Source organism: Phoca vitulina, unplaced genomic scaffold, assembly GCF_004348235.1.
Source record: "Phoca vitulina isolate PV1807 unplaced genomic scaffold, GSC_HSeal_1.0 scaffold40, whole genome shotgun sequence".
Taxonomy (NCBI): domain Eukaryota; kingdom Metazoa; phylum Chordata; class Mammalia; order Carnivora; family Phocidae; genus Phoca; species Phoca vitulina.
Genome location: NW_022589743.1, coordinates 1,397,165 through 1,418,223, shown reverse-complemented (window position 1 = coordinate 1,418,223; position 21,059 = coordinate 1,397,165). Strand labels below are relative to the sequence as shown.

Here is a 21,059-nt window from a genome sequence, read left to right as displayed (position 1 = left end):
ATCCCCAACTTAGGTACCTCAATTCCTAAAACAGTAAATTTTTCTTATGCAACAAACATTCTTGAATTGCTGAAATGCCCCTGCCTTTTCCTGTCTTCTGCTATATCGTACCTGTATGTGGAATTTCATAATCTAAAGATCCTGTTTCTGCAAACTCATCACTAACTCCTGAGCAATTTGTATAAATATTTTATTACACCTGGGGGGACACAGGCGAGCAGCTTTACAGGTAATGATCCTAGTTAGACTATAGTAAACTTTTCTCCACAAAAGGAAGCACTATAGACAGACAGACATGAAACATCAGGCTGGAGGCCAAATGCACACCTAGGAGACTCTCTGAAGCACACATCTCAGCAATCCTAATTCCATTCTTAGAATGTACTGACTGGGGTTCTGAATATCAAGATCCCAAATGAGTTAGGTTTTCACCTGAATTTTGACACTACAGTACATTAAAAAGAGAGAAGACAAATATAGCCACTATGCTCCTGTATTCAAGTAAAAAGAGCTTGGTCTTTCCAGTCTTGATTTGGCTCCCTAGTAAGATGAATGATAAGCCTCAGTGCTTAAGTCCCTTCTACCACTCCATACTAGTCGGTCTAAATGTCTATTATTTTGTGAACTTTCTTTGATTTCTACTTATTCTACATACTTGACAGTGGAGATAATTATCTTTAGAGACCTGAATATAAGAATTGTTGGGATAGGCTGCCAGGGTTTTAGCCAGAGCGATGTTTTTTTTTTGTTGGGGTGGGGGGCTCACAATGAGCATTTATTCTTCGAAATATCATAATGTTAACGTAAATTAAAAAAAAAATCAGTACGGGGCGCCTGGGTGGCTCAGTCGTTGAGGGCCTGCCTTTGGCTCAGGTCATGATCCCAGGGTCCTGGGATCCAGCCCCGCATCGGGCTCCCCGATTGGCAAGAAGCCTGCTTCTCCCTCTCCCACTCCCCCTGCTTGTGTTCCCTCTCTCTCTGTGTCTCTGTCAAATAAATAAAATCTTTAAAAAAAAAAAATCAGTACATGTATAAATATATATCTATAGCATCTATATAATAAGCCAGCAAAATAAACTACATTATACTGAGCACCTTCCTGCTTTTCATTATCTTCAGGCTAAGTACTTTAGAGCGTGTTGACAGTGGTCCTTTTCTCCACACTTTAACCCTTTATATAATTCCTCCTGAGATACCTATGTCCATAACCAGAATGGTTAGGTGATGCATGATAACAACACTTATGGTGGTGGGCATTTCATAATGTATGCAGTTGTCAAATCACTATGCTGTACTTTTTTCTTTTTTAAAAGTAGGGTCCAGGTCCAATGTGGGGCTCCAACTCATGACTCTGAGATTAAGATTTGTATGCCCCACCAACTAAGCCAGCCAGGGGCCCTGCCCTGATAACCAGAATGGTTAAGATCAAAGAGATAAGAAAACTGAGATGGAATGAAGGGTCTGCTATTGTCTAAGGATCCTCTTGATTGCTTCAATAAAAGTCTTTTCCCATCTCTTATCAACAGACTATCGAAAGACTGGACTGGCTTTAGGCTGCCCAGGTTTAAGCAAAGTAGACCTCGCCTTCCCCACCCTTGATAAAGAATACCAGGAAGCAAAAAGACACTAAAACATCATGTGGAAGAAAACAGGGTCTAATTCTACATAAAACTCACTACCATACAAAAAAAGAAAAAAACAGGGGCGCCTGGGTGGCTCAGTCATTAAGCGTCTGCCTTCGGCTCAGGTCATGATCCCAGGGTCCTGGGATCGAGCCCGGTATTGGGCTCCCTGCTCAGCGGGAAGCCTGCTTCTCCCTCTCCCACTCCCTCTGCTTGTGTTCCTGCTCTCGCTATCTCTGTCAAATAAATAAATGAAATCTTTAAAAGAAAAAAAAAAAAGCGTAGAGTGGTCCTGGAGAGATTATAACTGGATAATTCCATTTACATAATGGGGATATCTATAGGTATAACTTTTTTAAGAGTAATTTGACAGTGTCTATTAAAATGAAAGATACACATATTACAACCTGCAGAAGCAAAAGTAGGAGTAAAAATGGTTTACAGAATGTTCATGGCAGCATTATTTGAAATAATGAAAAGTTAGAAACAATCTTTATATAAATAACAATACTTAAATAAATATGGTACATTCGGTCAATGAACTATTGTACGTAGCTGACTTTTAAAAGAATGAGGTAATGCTACATGAACTAACCTAAAAAGAGGTCAATGATTATTAAGTGACAGAAACAAAAACAAGTTGTGGAAGAGTATTTATATCATGTTTTCATTTTTGAAAAATATAAAATATGATACATGGAGACATATAAGTATTGCACATGTAATATATCTAGATACAAGTGGATACATCTGCTACCTTTGGAGGGGAGAATAGGCTTTTTTGGGGGGTGGGTGGATACTGAAAGCAGGGATTAAGGAAGTCAGTTGTTTACTTCTTTGTATTTTTCAAAGTGTTGGGCTAATGAGTAATTTATATATTATTTGTTAAAAAAATTTTAAAGGAACGGGATGAAGATCTTTGGCCATATGATGTGTTAAGGCCTGCTCTGAATTTAGGGTTTTTGTTGTTTTTTTTTTTTTTTAAGATTTTATTTATTTGAGAGAGGGAGCACACGAGAGATCACAAGCAGGGGGAGCAGCAGAAGCAGACTCCGCTGAGCAGGAAGCCCGATGTGGGGCTCAATCCCAGGACCGCGGGATCATGACCCAAGCCAAAGGCAGATACTTAGACTGAGCCACCCAGGCGCCCCTGAATTTAGGGTTCTGATACTTGCCTACTGTCTGACAGAAACTACACATTTTCAAAATTGGAAACTTCTTATTCCTCACAAGAGACCATCAGTTTGCAGGAACTGGTCATTAAAACTGTATGCTAGTGTCTTTATTATCTAACTACCAGATGCAGGTTTACTAGGCCTCTGCTTTAAGTGAGAGGACTTCAGGTATAATTATAACATTATGGTTATCACCCATCATCTTGTGGAGAATTCTGCTAAAAGCAATGTATGTTATCTGTAGCTATCGTGGACAAGAGCATTGTTGACTCTTTAGACAAGAATCTGTTACAGATTAAATTATACATACTTGGTTATTAATGTGGACATACTCTCTATACATACTTGGTTATTAATGTGGACATACTTCCATATTAGAAGTGAATCAGAGTTGGCAGACATAACCACCAAGAGATCAGATCATCTTAGCTTCTTAAATTAGGGCTGTGCTTTTTGGCTCCTTTTTAACTTGAATCTCAATGCAAAACTGCTCCTAAATAAACCAGATGCACACCCCTGGCCATAAAGAATAGAAAAATAAGTATCCTAGTGTTTTTTAAATGATCTTATTGTTACAAATCTGGAGAGGACACATCAGACAACTGGTCTTCTATCCAGCTACTTACAGTTAACTATTCAATCAAGATTATACGGATCAGAAATTATGCAAACCTAATCTACTCATATCTGGTAATCCCATGTAGCACACTAAATCATTTAGTTCTTCAGGTGTACAAGTAACAACTACTTAAATTATTAACTAGACCGAGTTGACAGGGAAGTTTTGTCTTTCTAAATGAGAAGCTCTACAGGAATGTTAATGAGGGTTTTGTGTGTGTTTATGTGACTATGTTGAGCAACTGGCAATATCACCTTCTATGAACACTTTTTTTTTTTTTTTAAGATTTTATTTATTTATTTTTGACAGAGAGAGAGATAGCAAGAGCCGGAACACAAGCAGGGGGAGTGGGAGAGGGAGAAGCAGGCTTCCCGCTGAGCAGGGAGCCCGATGCGGGGCTCGATCCCAGGACCGTGGGATCATGACCTGAGCCAAAGGCAGACGCTTAACGACTGAGCCACCCAGACGCCCCTATGAACACTTTCTAGACAAAAATCACCTTGGCTATGCTATGTGGTACAGAATTTTGAGCACTGCGAAAGTAGGGTAGTGCTTTATTGTCATGGTTAGGCCTTTTATTTTCCATCAAAGGATGACAAATCTACTTGTTCACCTGGTTTGAAGTACAGGAATCAATCATCAATCCACAGCTAAGGATATTTTGACTCCAGGACCTCATAAGAAATATAATCCTTGTGCTACCCTAATCTTATGAAAATTCCAGCTAAGATAAGTGAGATTTATAGAAGACTGTTTGAAGGACATTCATGATTCCTTTAAGTATGTTATATTCTATCTGTGGTAGGCACTGTAATTGACTCTCCAACATCCACTTCAGCCCAGTTAATTAGTCTAAACCTGTCACAGTGATTGGTTCAGGCCTAAGCCAATTTGGGCTAATGAGATCTGAGAAGAGGCTTTATAGGAGTATAAATGGTTGCCTATCTCTCCCCTCAGAGTGAACAAAGACACATGTTGATCCAGTATTTGCTGGCATCCATCCTGTGCCCATAAAGAAAAGAGTTTTTAGGACCAAGCTGATGCGGCTTCTAGCAAAACAAACAGAAAATTGCTGATGACATTGGGGATCCCATAAATCAATGAACCTTGGGATGTAGGCAGCCTGATCTTTGTGTTTCCTTTTGTATGAAATAACTTCCCTTACTGTGTAAGCCCATTTCAGAGTTTCTATTACTTGCAGCCAAAAGCAACCTTGGATCAACTGGACTGTCAGAAGCATCCATTTATTTTTACATGTTATTATTTTGTTTTTTAACTCCTACAAAGGTGCTACAAGACGTGACCATATGAAATCTGTGACTGAATTTGCTATGGAACTTTATCCACAAAATGTTAAGTAGACTCTCATTTGAGAAATTTCTCTTAGAAAGTAGTGCTTTCTAGAAAGAGCTCTGATTTTATGGTATAATATATATATTTCATCTTTTCTGCTAAGAATATTATTTTAGGGGTGCCTGGGTGGCTCAGTTGTTGGGCGTCTGACTTTGGCTTGGGTCATGGATCCCAGGGTCCTGGGATTGAGCCCTGCATCGGGCTCCCTGCTCCACGGGAAGCCTGCTTCTCCCTCTCCCACTCCCCATTCTTGTGTTCCCTCTCTCGCTGTGTCTCTCTCTGTCAAATAAATAAATAAAATCTTTAAAAAAAAAAAGAATATTATTTTATTTGGGGCGCCTGGGTGGCTCAGTCATTAAGCGTCTGCCTTTGGCTCAGGTCTTGATCCCAGGGTCCTGGGATCGAGCCCTGCATCAGGCTCCCTGCTCCGAGGGAAGCCTGCTTCTCCCTCTCCCACTCCGCCTGTTTGTGTTCCCTCTCTGTCTCTGTCAAATATATAAATAAAATCTTAAAAAAAAAAAAAAGAATATTATTTCATTTATGTTACCAAGAAAAAAAAAATTTTTTTTAAAGATTTTATTTATTTATTTGAGAGAGAGAATGAGATAGAGAGAGAGCATGAGAGGGGGGAGGGTCAGAGGGAGAAGCAGACTCCCTGCTGAGCAGGGAGCCCCATGCGGGACTCGATCCTGGGACTCCAGGATCATGACCTGAGCCGAAGGCAGTCGCTTAACCAACTGAGCCACCCAGGCGCCCAGTTACCAAGAAAATTTAAAGCTAAATGTGAGACCCATCTATAGCAACTGTGTAAACTCTTACAAGGGTACATGTGTTTCCTTTCTGGTTTTGGTTTTCTACTTTAAAAAATATTTGTCATGGTCCTCATAGTTTATTTGTATTTATTATACTTGCTCCTGATCCAAGTCATCTCAAGTACTCTGGAGACAAATAAATGAGTATCAATAAAATGGGTTCCAGAGTTTACAGATGACATACTGATTTACATATATATTAGATTAAGATATGCATGAAATATTGTTAACTCATAAGACTTCAACTACCTTAATATAGAACATTTAAGCCAAGAGTGAATGTATAAGAGTACAATTAATCTGGACATACGGCCAAACCTCAACATCTGCCATACATAGCTCCTTTCTAGAGTTCTTACCAAATCAATCACCAGGTGATGACACCAAGTGTCTCACTGAGCCTGGTTGGAAACCTGACCGAAATGTTGCCACTCTGTATGATGTTTTGGCCCCGAAGCTCTTCATTTCTGTGTCTGAGAGGCCTTGTATTTCTTCCTGTTTTCTTTATTTCCCATGGGTACTAGTAAATCCAAAAAGAGCTAAATATACACAATTTCTTACTCTTTCATGTCTTTATATACATATGAATTTTAAATCATGCTGCTAAGCTTGAGAACTGTATATACATCTGCCTTTTGGCATTGCCACCTGGATATCCACAGGTACCAGAACTGAACTCATTTTCATTATTTTCTTTCAATTAACACTGTTCTTCCACCTATTTTATCTTAGTGAAGTGTTCCCACCATTCACTTGGCAGAAAGCAAAAAACTGGGGCACCATCCTTGCCTTCTTCCCAATACCCTCATTAGCATCACATCAAATCAATCAGCAATATACTGCCAATCCCAGCTCTTAAAAATCTCTTGATAGAGCCCATCCCTCCAATGGGGTTTAGGCCATCATTTCCCCCAATAAAGATTACTGTAATAACTTTCTATTTACTATTCTTGTCTTCAGCAAAAAACATTTCTGTTAAATAAACAAGTATGGAGTGAATTACCTGCTTCTTCAATACCATTTTATCAGAGGTAACCACTAGTAACCTAATGGCTATGAAGAAATGCCTAAAGTGGGGTCACTCTTAACAGAAGACTACAAATCATCCACTTAAGAAGTCACCTATTAGTCTACCCTTCATGCTGTCTTTGGGACCGACTGCATTTAAAGGAGGAAACACTAGCATCAAAGAAAATATCTACAAAACCTTTGCTACAATAAATCACCAAGAGTGGGATATGGTTGAAGAATTAGTGAACATATACAACATAAAATAGAGCAATAGACTGCATTTGTTTATCATATGGGCTGAATTTTTTTAAAGATTTTATTTATTTGAGAGAGACAGAGCATGAGTTGGGGGAGAGGCAAAGGGACAAGCAGACTCCCTGCTGAGCACAGAGCCCAACACGGGGCTCAATCCCAGGACCCTGAGATCATGACCTGATGCTTAACCCACTGAGCCACCCAGGTGCCCCTGCATTTTTTATTTTAAATTATATAATAAACACTTATTATATAATTGCATATTTTATTACAACTGTATTATTAAAAATTTATTATAAATTATAAATTGGAAAATTTATACAAATTATACATATATTAGAGTGAATTCACATTCCATGAAATTTACCCTTTTAAAGTACACAATTCAGTGGTTTTTAGTATAACCACAATGTTGTGCAGCCATAATCACTATCTAATTTCAGAACATTTCATCACTCCCAAAAGAAACCCTATACCCATTAGTAGTCACTCCCTATCACCCCTCACCACAGCCCCTGGCAACCCAATCTCCATGGATCTGTCTATCCTGGATATTTCATATAAATGGAATTATACAGTATGTGGCCTTTACGTCTGTCTTCCATGGAGAAAAACTCTAATAAAATATAAAAATGTAAACCATAACAGGGGGCAGCTAATTACCAAAGAATCAAATAATTTCCCTGAATCTTGAGTCTTTAGGTAAACTACTATAGTACAAATTAATGTCATTATAAAAAAAAAAATTGAAGTATGTCTTAGTGTACTCGGTTTATAATAACACTAAAAAACATGACCCATTTAAAAACATTTCTCCTTAAGATAGCTAAAATTTTGCTGACATTTGAGGGATACTCAATATATCCAGGAAACATTCTCCAATAGCCCCAGGTAACCGAGGGTATATTGCTATTATTTCAACTATAGTTAACCAGCATGTACAAAAGCATTGGTTCCATGAAAAAAATCCATTCCAAGTTTAATTCCATTATTTTTTCTTAGTATCTCCAATGTATAAGATATTACATAAAGATTTATAAGAAAACAGTCTCTGCTTGCAAGGTATTTCCAATATAGTGAAGGACTCAGATGTGCAAATCCTTTTGAAATGCCAGGAATACTCTTCTTCACCAGTACTAGTGTGAGATTATTTTGCACCTTGAGCAGGGATTGGGCTGGTTATGGGCTGGGGCAGTAGCAGCTAAGAGCAAGAGGCAGATGCACCTCTGTTCAACTTGTTAACTTCTAACATTTGCAAAAGAGAATGTACCTTTCTTTCTCAGTCATGGTATTCTACATCAGTGAACAAAGAATAGCATGATTAAGTGCCCAAATAGGGGTGCCTGGGTGGCTCAGTTAAGCATCTGACTTTGACCCAAGTCATGTTCTTGGGGCCCTGGGATTGAGCCCCACATTGGGCTCTGTGCTCAGTGGGGAGTCTGCTTGTCCCTCTGCCTCTCCCCCCACTTGTGCTCTCTCTCTCTCTCGTTCGCTCACTCTCTCTCAAATAAATAAAATCTTTTAAAAAAGTGCCCAAAGCGCCTGGGTGGCTCAGTTGTTAAGCAACTGCCTTCGGCTCAGGTCATGGTCCCAGGGTCCTGGGATCGAGTCCTATATCGGGCTCCCTGCTCGGCGGGAAGCCTGCTTCTCCCTCTCCCACTCCCCCTTGCTTGTGTTCCCTCTCTCGCTGTGTCTCTCTCTGTCAAATAAATAAATAAAATCTTTAAAAAAAAAAAAAAAAAAAAAAAAAAAAGTGCCCAAATAAATGGGCTGTGAAATAACTCCCCTAGTTTTTTTTTTCCTAGGCAATACCTAGGTCAGATGTATATAAATTGGGGGCTGTGAGTTTTATATTGTGGGTGATCCAAATGTAATTTTTACCTATTAAAAACGAGGATAACATTGTAACTGTAATACAAGAAAGAACTTCAAATAACTTCTACCTTGTTATCTTTTTTTTTTTTTTTTTTAAGATTTTATTTTTAAGTACACCCAACATGGGGTTTGGACTTACAACCCTGACATCAAGAGTCTCATGCTCCACCAACTGAGCCAGTCATGTGCCCCTACCTTTTTACCCTTAAAGTAAAGGGCTGTAACTCTTCTCTACAGTGCCTCAGTATATGTGATATTTTGTCACAAATACAAGTCACTTCATGGACATATTTGATATTGGGAATGGGAAGTGGGGCGAAGGGATGGATTAGAATCACTTCAAAAAAATCAGCATTATAATAAAATAAAATATATTATCTCTTTCACATTATATAGAAGCATAGAGCAAGGGAAAACTAGTAAACAAAATCAAATATAGGTACAAATCAGGTAGGAGAAAATTGTTTTTAAATTAAACATTTAAAATTTTGATTCATATCTAGAAAGTACAGCATCAAGACTGTATGATAGGGGCGCCTGGGTGGCTCAGTTGGTTAAGCGACTGCCTTCGGCTCAGGTCATGATCCTGGAGTCCCAGGATCGAGTCCCGCATCGGGCTCCCTGCTTGGCAGGGAGTCTGCTTCTCCCTCTGACCCTCCTCCCTCTCATGCTCTCTGTCTCTCATTCTCTCTCTCTCAAATAAATAAATAAAATCTTTAAAAAAAAAAAAAAAAAAAAGACTGTATGACAAAAGAATCAATAAATTTAAAATTCAGATAATCCAGTTCCTATACATACATGAAAATTAGCAATAAGTCTAAAAAATTTTAAATAGGCAAATATGATACACACACACACACAACACCAAGCTAAAATTAGCATTCAGACTTACCGTAATAGGAGTTCTTTGGGAAGTTTTTTATTGATTACAGCTTCATCACTATTTGAGAACATCTGCAAAAACAAAATCATTTAGTGTTACTTAACATTTTATTACATTCAACTCAAAGTTTAGAGGCAATCCTCTAAAGAGAGAGGTGAATAAGTATAGTGGATATTATAAGCTGAAGTCATATATTTAGGGACTCTTTAGGCTGAAAAACATCTTCTGAGACATTTAATTTGTTCCCTGTCTTTAGAAAAAATTAGTAAAAATAGCAATCAGAAGGATGACATTATGTGGCATGTACTGTTTTAAGTGTTTTTCATGTACTAATGTACTGAATCTTCATACTATCCTTAATCTTCATTTTCTTGTAAGGGAACGGAATTGCAAAAGATTTACTTGCTTAAAATCACATCACTGCACAGTGGCCATTTAAAAATGCCATTAGGATAAGGTGATTCTCCAAATCTAAGTCACATTTACTTGTTCAAGGAGGTGCTCAGAAACCATCCTAGGATAGGGAACATTCTGAGTTTTACATAACATGCAGAAAACTGGTAATGCTTCATAACCACCACTACATGCATTCTTGATGCACACAAGTGATCATTTAACAAATTAATCAAGTAACCCACAATGGGTACTTTTTTTTTTTTTGGTATTGCTTTATAATAATTCTTTTTTTAAAAATTTTTTTTATTGTTATGTTAATCCCCATACATTACATCATTAGTTTTGGATATAGTGTTCCATGATTCACTGTTTGTGCATAACACCCAGTGCTCCATGCAGAACGTGCCCTCCCCAATACCCATCACCAGGCTAACCCATCCTCCCACCCCCCTCTCCTCTAGAACCCTCAGTTTGTTTTTCAGAGTCCACAATGGGTACTTTTAAACAGAGTCACCATTTCTTCCATAAAGGAGATCAAGACTGTAAGCTTGTGTAGTAATCTATATAAAAAACCAAATACCTATACTCAATAAAAAGCAGAGTAATAACAGCAAACACACATGTCACTGAAGCTGAGGGAAAGATGCTCAGTCCCTGCTATTACATATTACAGAGTTGCCTCTTGACTTCATGCAATGAACATTAAACACCCTCTCAAATCAGGCTCTCTCACAGGCAATGAGATACAAAGAAAAGGAGATGTTATCTCTGTGTTTCAGGAGCTCTTGCTCTACAATGAACACAAATAAGTAAATACTTTACTAATTATTAGAGATAAAGGACAAGAGGTATATGAGAGCAAGGGAAGAAATAACTAATTCTGCTCATACCTTGACATCTGAGTCTTAAAGGAAGGCCAGAAGTTAATTAACTAGGAAAAAAGGGGGGAGATAAGATGTATAAAAGCATGGAGTCATACATGAAGGCCTTAGCGTTTCATGATTCAAAGAAGAAAAAGTAATGGAAGAGAAGGGATAGGAAAGTAGCAGACAAAGCGTACTTCCCCCTCAATCTCAGACATTCAAAGGGTAATTACAAAACATATTTTTTAATAACTATAACAACCTACCCTCCAGCTAAACGGAAAGCTCTGTGAGGACAGGGACCATGGCTTTCATATTTGCCAACATGGTTCCAGGACTGAGCACAGAGCCCGATACATAGTAGGAACTTAATAATAAATTGAACTGGGGCGCCTGGGTGGCTCAGTCGTTAAGCGTCTGCCTTCGGCTCAGGTCATGATCCAGGGGTCCTGGGATCGAGTCCTGCATCGGGCTCCCTGCTCAGCAGGAAGCCTGCTTCTCCCTCTCCTACTCCCCCTGTTTGTGTTCCCTCTCTCGCTGTCTCTCTCTCTAATAAATAAATAAAATCTTAAAAAAAAATAAATTGAACTGTTATGTGGATAGTGGGGCTTGGTCGTGAAGGAAATTTGTATATCAGGCTAGAAATTTGAAATAATCCTGTAGAGAAGAGAAACCTAAAGAAATTAAACTCTGGATTGGTAGTAAGGACATAAGCTAAGAATACACTGAAATTATAGTTCAAGTAAAAGACGATGCAGGTTTCTGTGAGATTACAGGGCTGGTGAAAATTAAAAAAGAAAAGAAACTGGAGAAAGAAGGATTTTTGAAGAAGCAAAAGGACTCGGTGATGGCAAGTTGGACTATCAAGTTTCACTGCAACAGAAAATCTTATAATAAAAGCTGTTGACTGACAATGACATGTTTCAGGAAATTATATGACATCAAAGGATAATCTGCTTCCCTATAATTTCTACCCATTAGTGGAAGCTATTAAAAAAAACATATCCTTCTTCTATAAGGCAGTCTTTCAAAATGAAGCCATCGTATTTCCTCCTAAACAAGTTTAAGTTCTCAAATGATACAGTTTCTAAGATGCTACACCATGATCACTCCTCTCCAGGTACACTTACAGAAAAGAACACATGGGGGAATTATAACCCATTTAAAAAGCTGAATAATCAAGGGTTGATGACATAAATAACAATGTCTAGCAAAGAAAACTAAAGTATCAAAAATAGAGATCTGGGAGGCTTTTCAGCGTTATATAGCACACAACATAAATCTTAAGCTTAAGATCTTTGGAAAAAAATTTTTTTATGTATAAAATAGACTCACTCAACACCCAATCTACTAGACTCTGCCCAACTCAAATTCACAAAAGGACAATCATTTATATATTAGAAATGCTAATCTCTTTATCTTGTATATTCAAAGTATATTTATTAAATGCTACACATCTCACCTCGTAAAGCACTTTGCTCACTTGAATATACACAGTAATTAAATTGTTAAAAAATATAAACCTGCCATACGTCATTCACATGACTTCTACAACTTTAGAGATAAAAAGGAACAAAAATCACACCCAACAACTAATTTCTTTCCTTGCATCAGTCTATATAGACTGAATGGTTTTACTTCAGCTCAGGTCATGATCCCCAGGTCCTGGGATCAAACCCAGGCCGGGCTCCCTGCAGGGTCTGCTTGTTTGACCCTCCCTCACTGTGCATGTGAGCACATGCTCTCTCTCAAATGGAAAAATCTTAAAAAAAAAAAAAAAAAAAAAAGACTGAATGGTGTCTCTATGGGAGCATGAAACGAAGGGGAAAAGGAATAGACAGTGTCCCAGGAGGATTTGGAAAACACCAGGCTTACAGGACATCCGTCCAGATTTACCTCTCTCTTCTCTCCCTTCTGCACATATATATTCTACTCCAAGGTTCCAAGAAAGGGTAAGATCAGTGGTTCAAAACCCGTGGTCACCTGACCAGTAGCATCAGCATCAAGTGGGACCTTTGTCAGAACTGCAAATTCTTGGGCTGTACCCCAGACCTATAGTACCAAAAATGGGGTGAGGAGGAGGTGGAGAGAAAGAAGGGCAATCTGGAGTATAAGAAGCCCTTCAGGTGATAGCCATGCTTTCTAAAGTGTAAGAACCAATGGACCAGATGAAGCAGACTGCAAATCTCAGGATTTAAGAAATTACAGTTCTGGGGGTGCCTGGGTGGCTCAGTTGCTTAAACATCCAACTTGGGATTTCAGCTCTGGTCTTGATCTCAGTGTCATGAGATCGAGCCCTACGCTGGGCTCCACGCTGGGTGTGGAGCCTACTTAAAGAAAAAAACAAGAGGTGCCTGGGTGGCTCAGTCATTAAGAGTCTGCCTTCGGCTCAGGTCATGATCCCAGGGTCCTGGGATCGAGCCCCGCATCGGGCTCCTTGCTCAGTGGGGAGCCTGCTTCTCCATCTCCCACTCCCCCTGCTTGTGTTTCCTCTCGCTGTGTCTCTCTCTGTCAAATAAATAAAATCTTAAAAAAAAAAAAAAATGAATTACAGTTGTATAAAATAATCAGAATATTTCATTATTTGAAGTGACATAACACTGGAGGTTAGAAAATAATCCTAGAGGTAGACACGATATTTTTAAATGTTTTCTAGGAAACCCATATGGCTTCCTCTCCAGTTCATGGCGTTGCTGGTAAAATAAACGTTTCATAGAAGCAACAGAATATATGTTTTAGGTATTTTACTATTTCAGCTGAATCCACACTTTGGTTTTTCATGCAAAATATAAAGGTTGTCAAAACCAATTAGGTCCAGGATATAATGAACCACAACAAATTTGTGAAAGATTTTAGATAAAATTGTTGTAGAGGAAGTGACTGTTCCAAACATGTGACATTCTTAGGTAATCTGGTTTCATATTAACAAAGGAATATATTTATTACGTATTTTTTATAATCTATCCACAAACAAGTACAAGGACGTGGTCATGGGAAGAACATGAGAGCAACTAGGTTGTTCTCTATTAATTGTTTCAAGGGAGGACACCATCCCCTGAGCAAGCAAACACTGCAACAGCATTTATCTAGGGATAAGACATTCTTAAATATTCAGGTTTTAAAAAATCTAAGTGATGTGTCTTGTTGCTCTGTATTAAACTATAATTGTTCTTCTATAAATTATATAGCTGAGAATTGTAATGGCAGGTAGGTTTAACAAAGGAAATAACAGAGAAAGCACTCGCTCAACAGTGACCCCTGCTGGTTCAACTGGAGTATAGTTTCCGACCTCAAAATTTAAAAGATCTGATTCAGCTTTATAGATGAAACAGAAAATTTAATGAGTACTTCGGCAGAGAATATTAGTTATCCATTCTCCTAGAGTAACAGAATTCCCAACTGTTAGCTAACACATGGCTGTATGGAAAGATGACTTTGTCTTGCAGCTAGATAAAGCCAGGTCACTAAGTTCTGGCCAATGGGATGGAAAAAAAAGTGGTATGTGCAATTTCAGGAGTGTCCTTAAAAAGAGAAGGTGTGCCCCTTGTTACTCCTTCCTTACTTCTGCTGCTTGAAATGTGGTTAGGATGACCAAACTCCATCTTCTATCATGAAGTTGAAGGCCACAGTTTTAAAGATAAGCAGAAAACTAGAAAAAGCCTGTAGATGACTGCAGAGACACAAGACTTTATATGACAGAAAAAGAAACTTCTATCATATTTAAGCCACTTTTAATTTGGGTCTCTGATACATGCAGCTTAATTCACTTACATTATTTTAGATTTTAAGAGGCATCTTTTGTTTTGCAAGATGAAGAATCCTGGAGATTACACAAACATTGTAAGTGTACTGTGCACTTAAAAATGATTAAGACGGCAAATTTTACGTTATGTATTTTTCCACAATTAAAAAAATTTAAGTTTGTTTTTGTTTTTACATTTTAATACTTCTGAATTTAGGACAGTTAAAATTAATTTTAATTTTTAATTTACAATTAAAATCAAAAGCATTTTATAGTTTATAATGATAAATTTTATTATTTAAAGCAAGTTTAACTATATATAGTAAAGTACAACCAATGGAGGAAAACAAATAAAACAGAACTTAAAAACCATTTGCTTCTCTTCACGCAAATGTGCTTTTGGTTTATACTATTTTTTTTTTTTAAGATTTTATTTATTTGAGAAAGAGAGAATGAGAGACAGAGAGCACGAGAGGGAAGAGGGTCAGAGGGAGAAGCAGACTCCCCGCCGAGCAGGGAGCCCGATGTGGGACCCGATCCCGGGACTCCAGGATCATGACCCGAGCTGAAGGCAGTTGCCCAACCAACTGAGCCACCCAGGCGCTCCTATACTATTTTCTCTAAAGCACCCACGCAACCAAACTTGCCTATTCTAGCAGTAGAAATAGACTGGTGTCCACTGGACATGCTATCTATGCCATGAAGGCTTTCCCAATCTCCCTAACAGGATGGGATTGCTTCTTCCCCAATGAAACCACAAAGCACCAGTTCTGAGTTGGTATAGAAGTCCTTTTATCAGACTATAAGATCTGAGGAGAAAGCACCTTGTATCAGACTATAAGACCTGAGAGGAAAGCACCTTGTCTATTTAATTCACCACTGTGTAGTCAGCAACCAACACAGTGCCTAGAAATTGGTGAACCAATGAATGTTATTTATACTGTAGAGATCTGGTAATACTCTGATTATAAATTCCCAGCAGGTTTCCATGATTTTCACACTTTGTATCTCTTTAGTAGAGTGCTCTGCCAAAAATTTTTTTTAAATAGGGCCCGCCTGGGTGGCTCAGCTGGTTCAGTGTCTGCCTTTGGCTGAAGTCATGATCCCAGGGTCCTGGGATCGAGCCCCACTTCGGGCTCCCTGCTCAGTGGGGAGCCTATTTCTTCCTCTCCCTCTGCCATTCCCCCACTTGTGCTCTCTAGCTTTCTCTGTCAAATAAATAAAATCTTTAAAAAATTTTTTTTAAATAAAAATATTTAATAAATTGAATGTGACCCTAAATTTAGTAATTAAGATACAAATGACATCAACACAGTAACAGACTGATTATCATTACAACAAATGACTTAACAATGAAAATATCTGAAGAAATGAAAGTTTGGAGACTCAGCATATAACCCATTTATTCTAAGGGATATGAGTACATTAAATTTCTTGTTAAAAGTTGTAATTACTATTCACCATAATGCAATTTTATCTGTATCTAGTATTTTTCAACAGCTTTAAATGGTATAATTCACATACCATAAAATTCACTGGTTTTAAGTGTACATTCAGTAATTTCCAGTAAATCTGTAAGGCTGTGCAACCATCACCACACTGTTGATGAATTCCCATCACCCCAAAAGTATCTCTCATGCCTGTTTGCAATCCATCCATTTGCTTATACCCAACCTCAAGCAACCACTAACTGGCTTTGTGTTTCTACAGATTTTCCTTTTCTGGACATTTAAAAAGATGGAAACCTAAAACATGTCATCTTTTGCATCTGGCTTCCTTTATTCTGCGTATTTTTGAAGCTCATCCATGTTGTAGCATGTCCCAGTAGTTCATTCTTTTCTACTGTTGAATAGTATTCCAGTTTATGAAATGCCATATTGTTTATTCATTCCCAGCTGACAAGCATCTCGATTGCTACAATTTTTTTTACTATTATGAACAATGCTGCTATAATTATTCAAAAATAAGTCTTGGTTGAAATAGGTTTTCATTTCTTATGTACAGAATCTAAGATGGAGAATTGCTGAGTTGTATGTTAAGTTTATTTTGTACTTTTTTTAATTTTTATTTTTTTAAAAATATTTTATTTATTTACTTGAGAGAGAGCACACGTGAGCAGGGGGGAAGAAGAGGGGAAGGGAGAGGGAGAGAGAATCTCCAGTAGACTCTGCGCTGAGTGTGGAGATTCTGAGCTCAATCTCACAACCCCGAGATCATAATCTGAGCCAAAACTAAGAGTCAGACACTTAACCAACGGAGCCACCCAGACTCCCCAAGATTTTTTAAGTAAATTCTATACCCAAGGTAGGGCTCGAACTCACAACCCTGATGTCAAGAGTTGCATGATCTACCAATTGAGCCAGCCAGGTGCCACAGTTTATTTTAAACTTTTAAAGAAACCACTAAATTGTTTTCCAAAGCAGCTATACCATTTTACATTCCCACCAGCAATGTATGAGGGTTCCAATGTGTCCATATTTTACTATCGCTTGCTGTTGTCTATCTTTTTAACTTTAGCCAGTTGGTATATCATGGTTTCAATTTGCTTTTCTGTAATTACTAATAAGGAGCGTCTTTTCATGCTAGCCAAATGACTTGTCCATTTATTTGGGTTGTCTTTTTATCACTCAGATTTAAGGGTTCTTTATAATATTTAAGGACTTTGTATATATACTGGCCCTTTATGGACTATATGATCTGCAAATATTTTCTCAAATTCTGGGGGTTGTGTCTTCTACTTCTTGATGGTATCTTCTGAAGGACAAATGTTTTTAATTTTGATTACGTTCAATTTACCTTTTAAAAAAAATGGATCATGCTTTTGTTGTCACATACAAGTATTCCCCACTTTTTGAAAGACTGTGTTACACCACTTTGCTTTTATGAAAGGTCTACATTTGTAGCTGTTTTTTTTTTTTTTTTAAAGATTTTATTTATTTATTTGAGAGAGAGAATGAGAGAGCGAGAGAGAGCACATGAGAGGGGGGAGGGTCAGAGGGAGAAGCAGACTCCCTGCTGAGCAGGGAGCCCGATGTGGGACTCGATCCGGAGACTCCAGGATCATGACATGAGCCGAAGGCAGTCGCTTAACCAACTGAGCCACCCAGGCGCCCTGTAGCTGTTTTTAACTAATGCACCGGTACTGCTTTTTAACTGATAACCAAAGATAGCTGAAGAGGATTTTCACTTTTATGAAAAAAGGTGAAAAGCAAAAATAGTGTTCAGGCTTTTACAGTGAGCCATTCGAGAGGCAGAGTCAACCTAGAACAGCGAGAGTAGCACTGCCGAGCTCCTTCCCCAAGAACTGTGCTCAGCATCTCGGTATCAAGCTACCACAGCTTTGAACTGTGTCTGTGAGTATCTGTGCTTCATCTTGATTTACTGTGAGCATCTATTAGCAAGACGTATCCTTAGGTATAAGAAAAGCTGGAGACATTATTTTTGGGGTCTAGGAATGCTCAAAAATTTTCCCATATAGAGTAATGGTAACTGCCTCTTCGCTTTGCACCATTGCAGCTTACGAAAGTTTTCACAGGAAGGCTATACTTTCAGATGGCAGGGGAAACCTGTATATGAACTCTGCCTAACCAAAGGTCATAAAGATTATCTGCTGTTTTATTCTAGAAGTTTTAAAGTTTTAGTTCTTACACATAAGTGTATGATCCATTTTGAGTTATTTTTCGTATATAGTTGGAGGTGAAGACCCAGGTTCATCTATTACCATGTAGGTACTCAATTGATTCAACACCATTTGTTTAAAAGACTATTCTTTTCCCACTGAATTGCCTTTATTGAAACCTTTATTGAAAACCAACTGACTACAAATGTAAACATTTATTCTTAGATTCTCAATACTGTTCTGTTTCTTTATAGGTCTATCTTTACACCAGTAACTATCTTGATTACCATAGCTTTATATTATTTTGAAATCAGGAAGTTTAACTCCTCTTACTGTGTTCGTCATTTTGGAGCATTTCCACACAAATTTTAGAACCAGCTTGCCAATTTCTGCAATTATAAAAGCCTGCTGGGATTTTGACAGAGATTGCGTTGATTCCATAGATCAATTTAGAGAAAACTGCCATCTTAACAATATTGAGTCTTCCAAACCATGAACTTGCAATGTCTATTTATTTTTTAGGTCTTCTTTGATTTTTCTTGGCAATGTTTCATAATTTCCAGGGTATAAGTCTTTTGTTATATTTATTCCCAAGTATTTTATTCTTTTTTTTAAGATTTTATTTATTTATTTGAGAGAGAGAGAATGAGCAGTGGGGAGGGGTGGGGGGGGAGAGAGAGAGAGAGAGAGAGAGAGAGAGAGAGAGAAGCAGACTCCCTATTGAGCAGGAAGCCTGACTCGGGGCTCGATTCCAGGACCTGGATGGAGATCATGACCTGAGCCAAAGGCAGATGCTTAACTGACTTGAGCCACCCAGGTGCCCCTATTTTATTTTTTCTGATGCTATTGTGAATCAAAAAAAAATGTAAGATTTTTTTTTTTTTGATTTATTTATTTGACAGAGAGAGACACAGTGAGAGAGGGAACACAAGCAGGGGGAGTGGGAGAGGGAGAAGCAGGCTTCCCCTGAAGCAGGGAGCCCAATGTGGGGCTCGATCCCAGGACCCTGGGATCATGACCCGAGCCGAAGGCAGATGCTTAACGACTGAGCCACCCAGGCGACCCTTATTTATTTCAGAGAGAGTGCAAGACAACATAAGCAGGGGGAGGGGCAGAGGGAGAGGGAAAGAATCTCAAGCAGACTCCGGGACCCTACACTGGGCTTGATCCCAGGCCCCTGAGATCATGATCTGAGCCGAAACCAAGAGTCTGACACTTAACTGACTAAGCCACTCAGGTGTCCCAAACTGCATTCTTAATTTCATTCTAGGGTTGTTCCAGACTAGTACACATGTAGTATATCTTCTATTCATTTATGTCCAACCTATCTGTGGCTTTGAATCTAAAGTGTGCCTCTTTTACACAACATAAAGTTGAATCTTGTTTTTCTTTTTAATCCAGTCTGACAATCTATGCCTTTTAAGTATACAAGTCATTCACATTTAATCTCATTTAGTTATTTGTTTTCTAAATGTCTCATGTCTTTTGTTCTTATTCTTTTACTATCTTCTTTAAAGTTGGTATTTTCTAGCGTATCATTGTAATTTTTTTATTTTTATGATTTTATTTATTTGACAGAGAGAGACACAGTGAGAGAGGGAACACAAGCAGGGGGAGTGGGGGAGGGAGAAGCAGGCTCCCTGCAGAGCAGGGAGCCCCATGTGGGGCTGGATTCCAGGACTCCGGGATCATGACCTGAGCCAAAGGCAGATGCTTAACGACTGAGCCACCCAGGCGCCCCTGTAATTTTTCTGTTGTTTAAGAAAAGTATCTTATCACAATCTATTTTAGATTATTTCTAATTTAATTCTGCTAAAATATAAAAACTTTGCTCCAAAAGAAATCTGTTCCCCCTCCTCCTTTTTGCTATTATCATATGTTACATATTTATCTTCTTTTTTTTAGGATTTATTTATTTCAGAGACAGAGAGAGCACACAGGGAGACGCAGAGGAAAAGGAAGAGAGAAACTTCAGCAGATTCCTTGCTGAACTCAGAGCCTGACGCAGGGCTTGATCTCATGACCCTGAGATCATGACCTGAGCTGAAACCAAGAGTTGGACGCTTAACCAACTGCGCCACCCAGGGGCCTCTACATATTTATCCTAAAAGCCCAATAATACAGTTTTATAACTATTGTGTTACACAAGTGTCTTTTAATTCAGTTGAACTAATATAAGAGAAGAATTTATTTATAGCCTTCTATATTTAGCCCTGTAATTAGCTTTTATGGTGCTTTTCCTTCAAGTTACCATCTGGAACCATATCCTTTCAGCTTGAAGGGCTTCCTTTAGTATTTCATGTAAAGCAGTATATTTCATGTTTGCTAACAACAAATTCTCCGTGTTTACTATTCTGGGAATGTCTCTATTTTGCCTATATTTTTCAGTAATAGCTTTGCTAGATATAGAATTCACTTAAATAATTTTTGAAGGGGAATTCACATAAAATACACCATTTCAAAGTACAATTCAATGGCATTTAGTATTTACAATGTTATGTAACTGCCACATCTCTCTAATTACCAAGTTTTCATTCCCCCAGGATACCCAGTCATCATTAAGTAATCACTCCCAAGACCTAACACCCCATATCCTCCAACTCCCAGACCTAGCCAACCACTATTCTCCTTTCTATCACTACAGATTTCCCTATTTTGGATATTTCACATAAATGGACTCATTCAATGTGATCTTTTATTTCTGGCTTATTTCATTTTTTATAACATTTTTGAGGTTTACCCATATAGTACCATATCTCAGTAATCCATTCCATTTTATGGCTGAATAATCTTCCATTGTATGGATATACCAAGTGTTTATCCATTCATCTGTC

At 38.2% G+C, this 21,059-nt stretch overlaps 1 protein-coding gene across 2 annotated transcripts in view; it reads right to left on the bottom strand.

Moving 5' to 3' along the window:
* FBXL20 (F-box and leucine rich repeat protein 20) overlaps nucleotides 1-21,059 on the bottom strand; it is a 102,379-nt gene that overhangs the window by 39,935 nt on the left and 41,385 nt on the right. For both annotated transcript variants that reach the window (XM_032428425.1, XM_032428426.1), the window contains exon 2: nucleotides 9,615-9,676. In XM_032428425.1, the coding sequence (XP_032284316.1) occupies nucleotides 9,615-9,676 (62 nt within the window). The remainder of the gene's footprint in view (nucleotides 1-9,614; nucleotides 9,677-21,059) is intronic.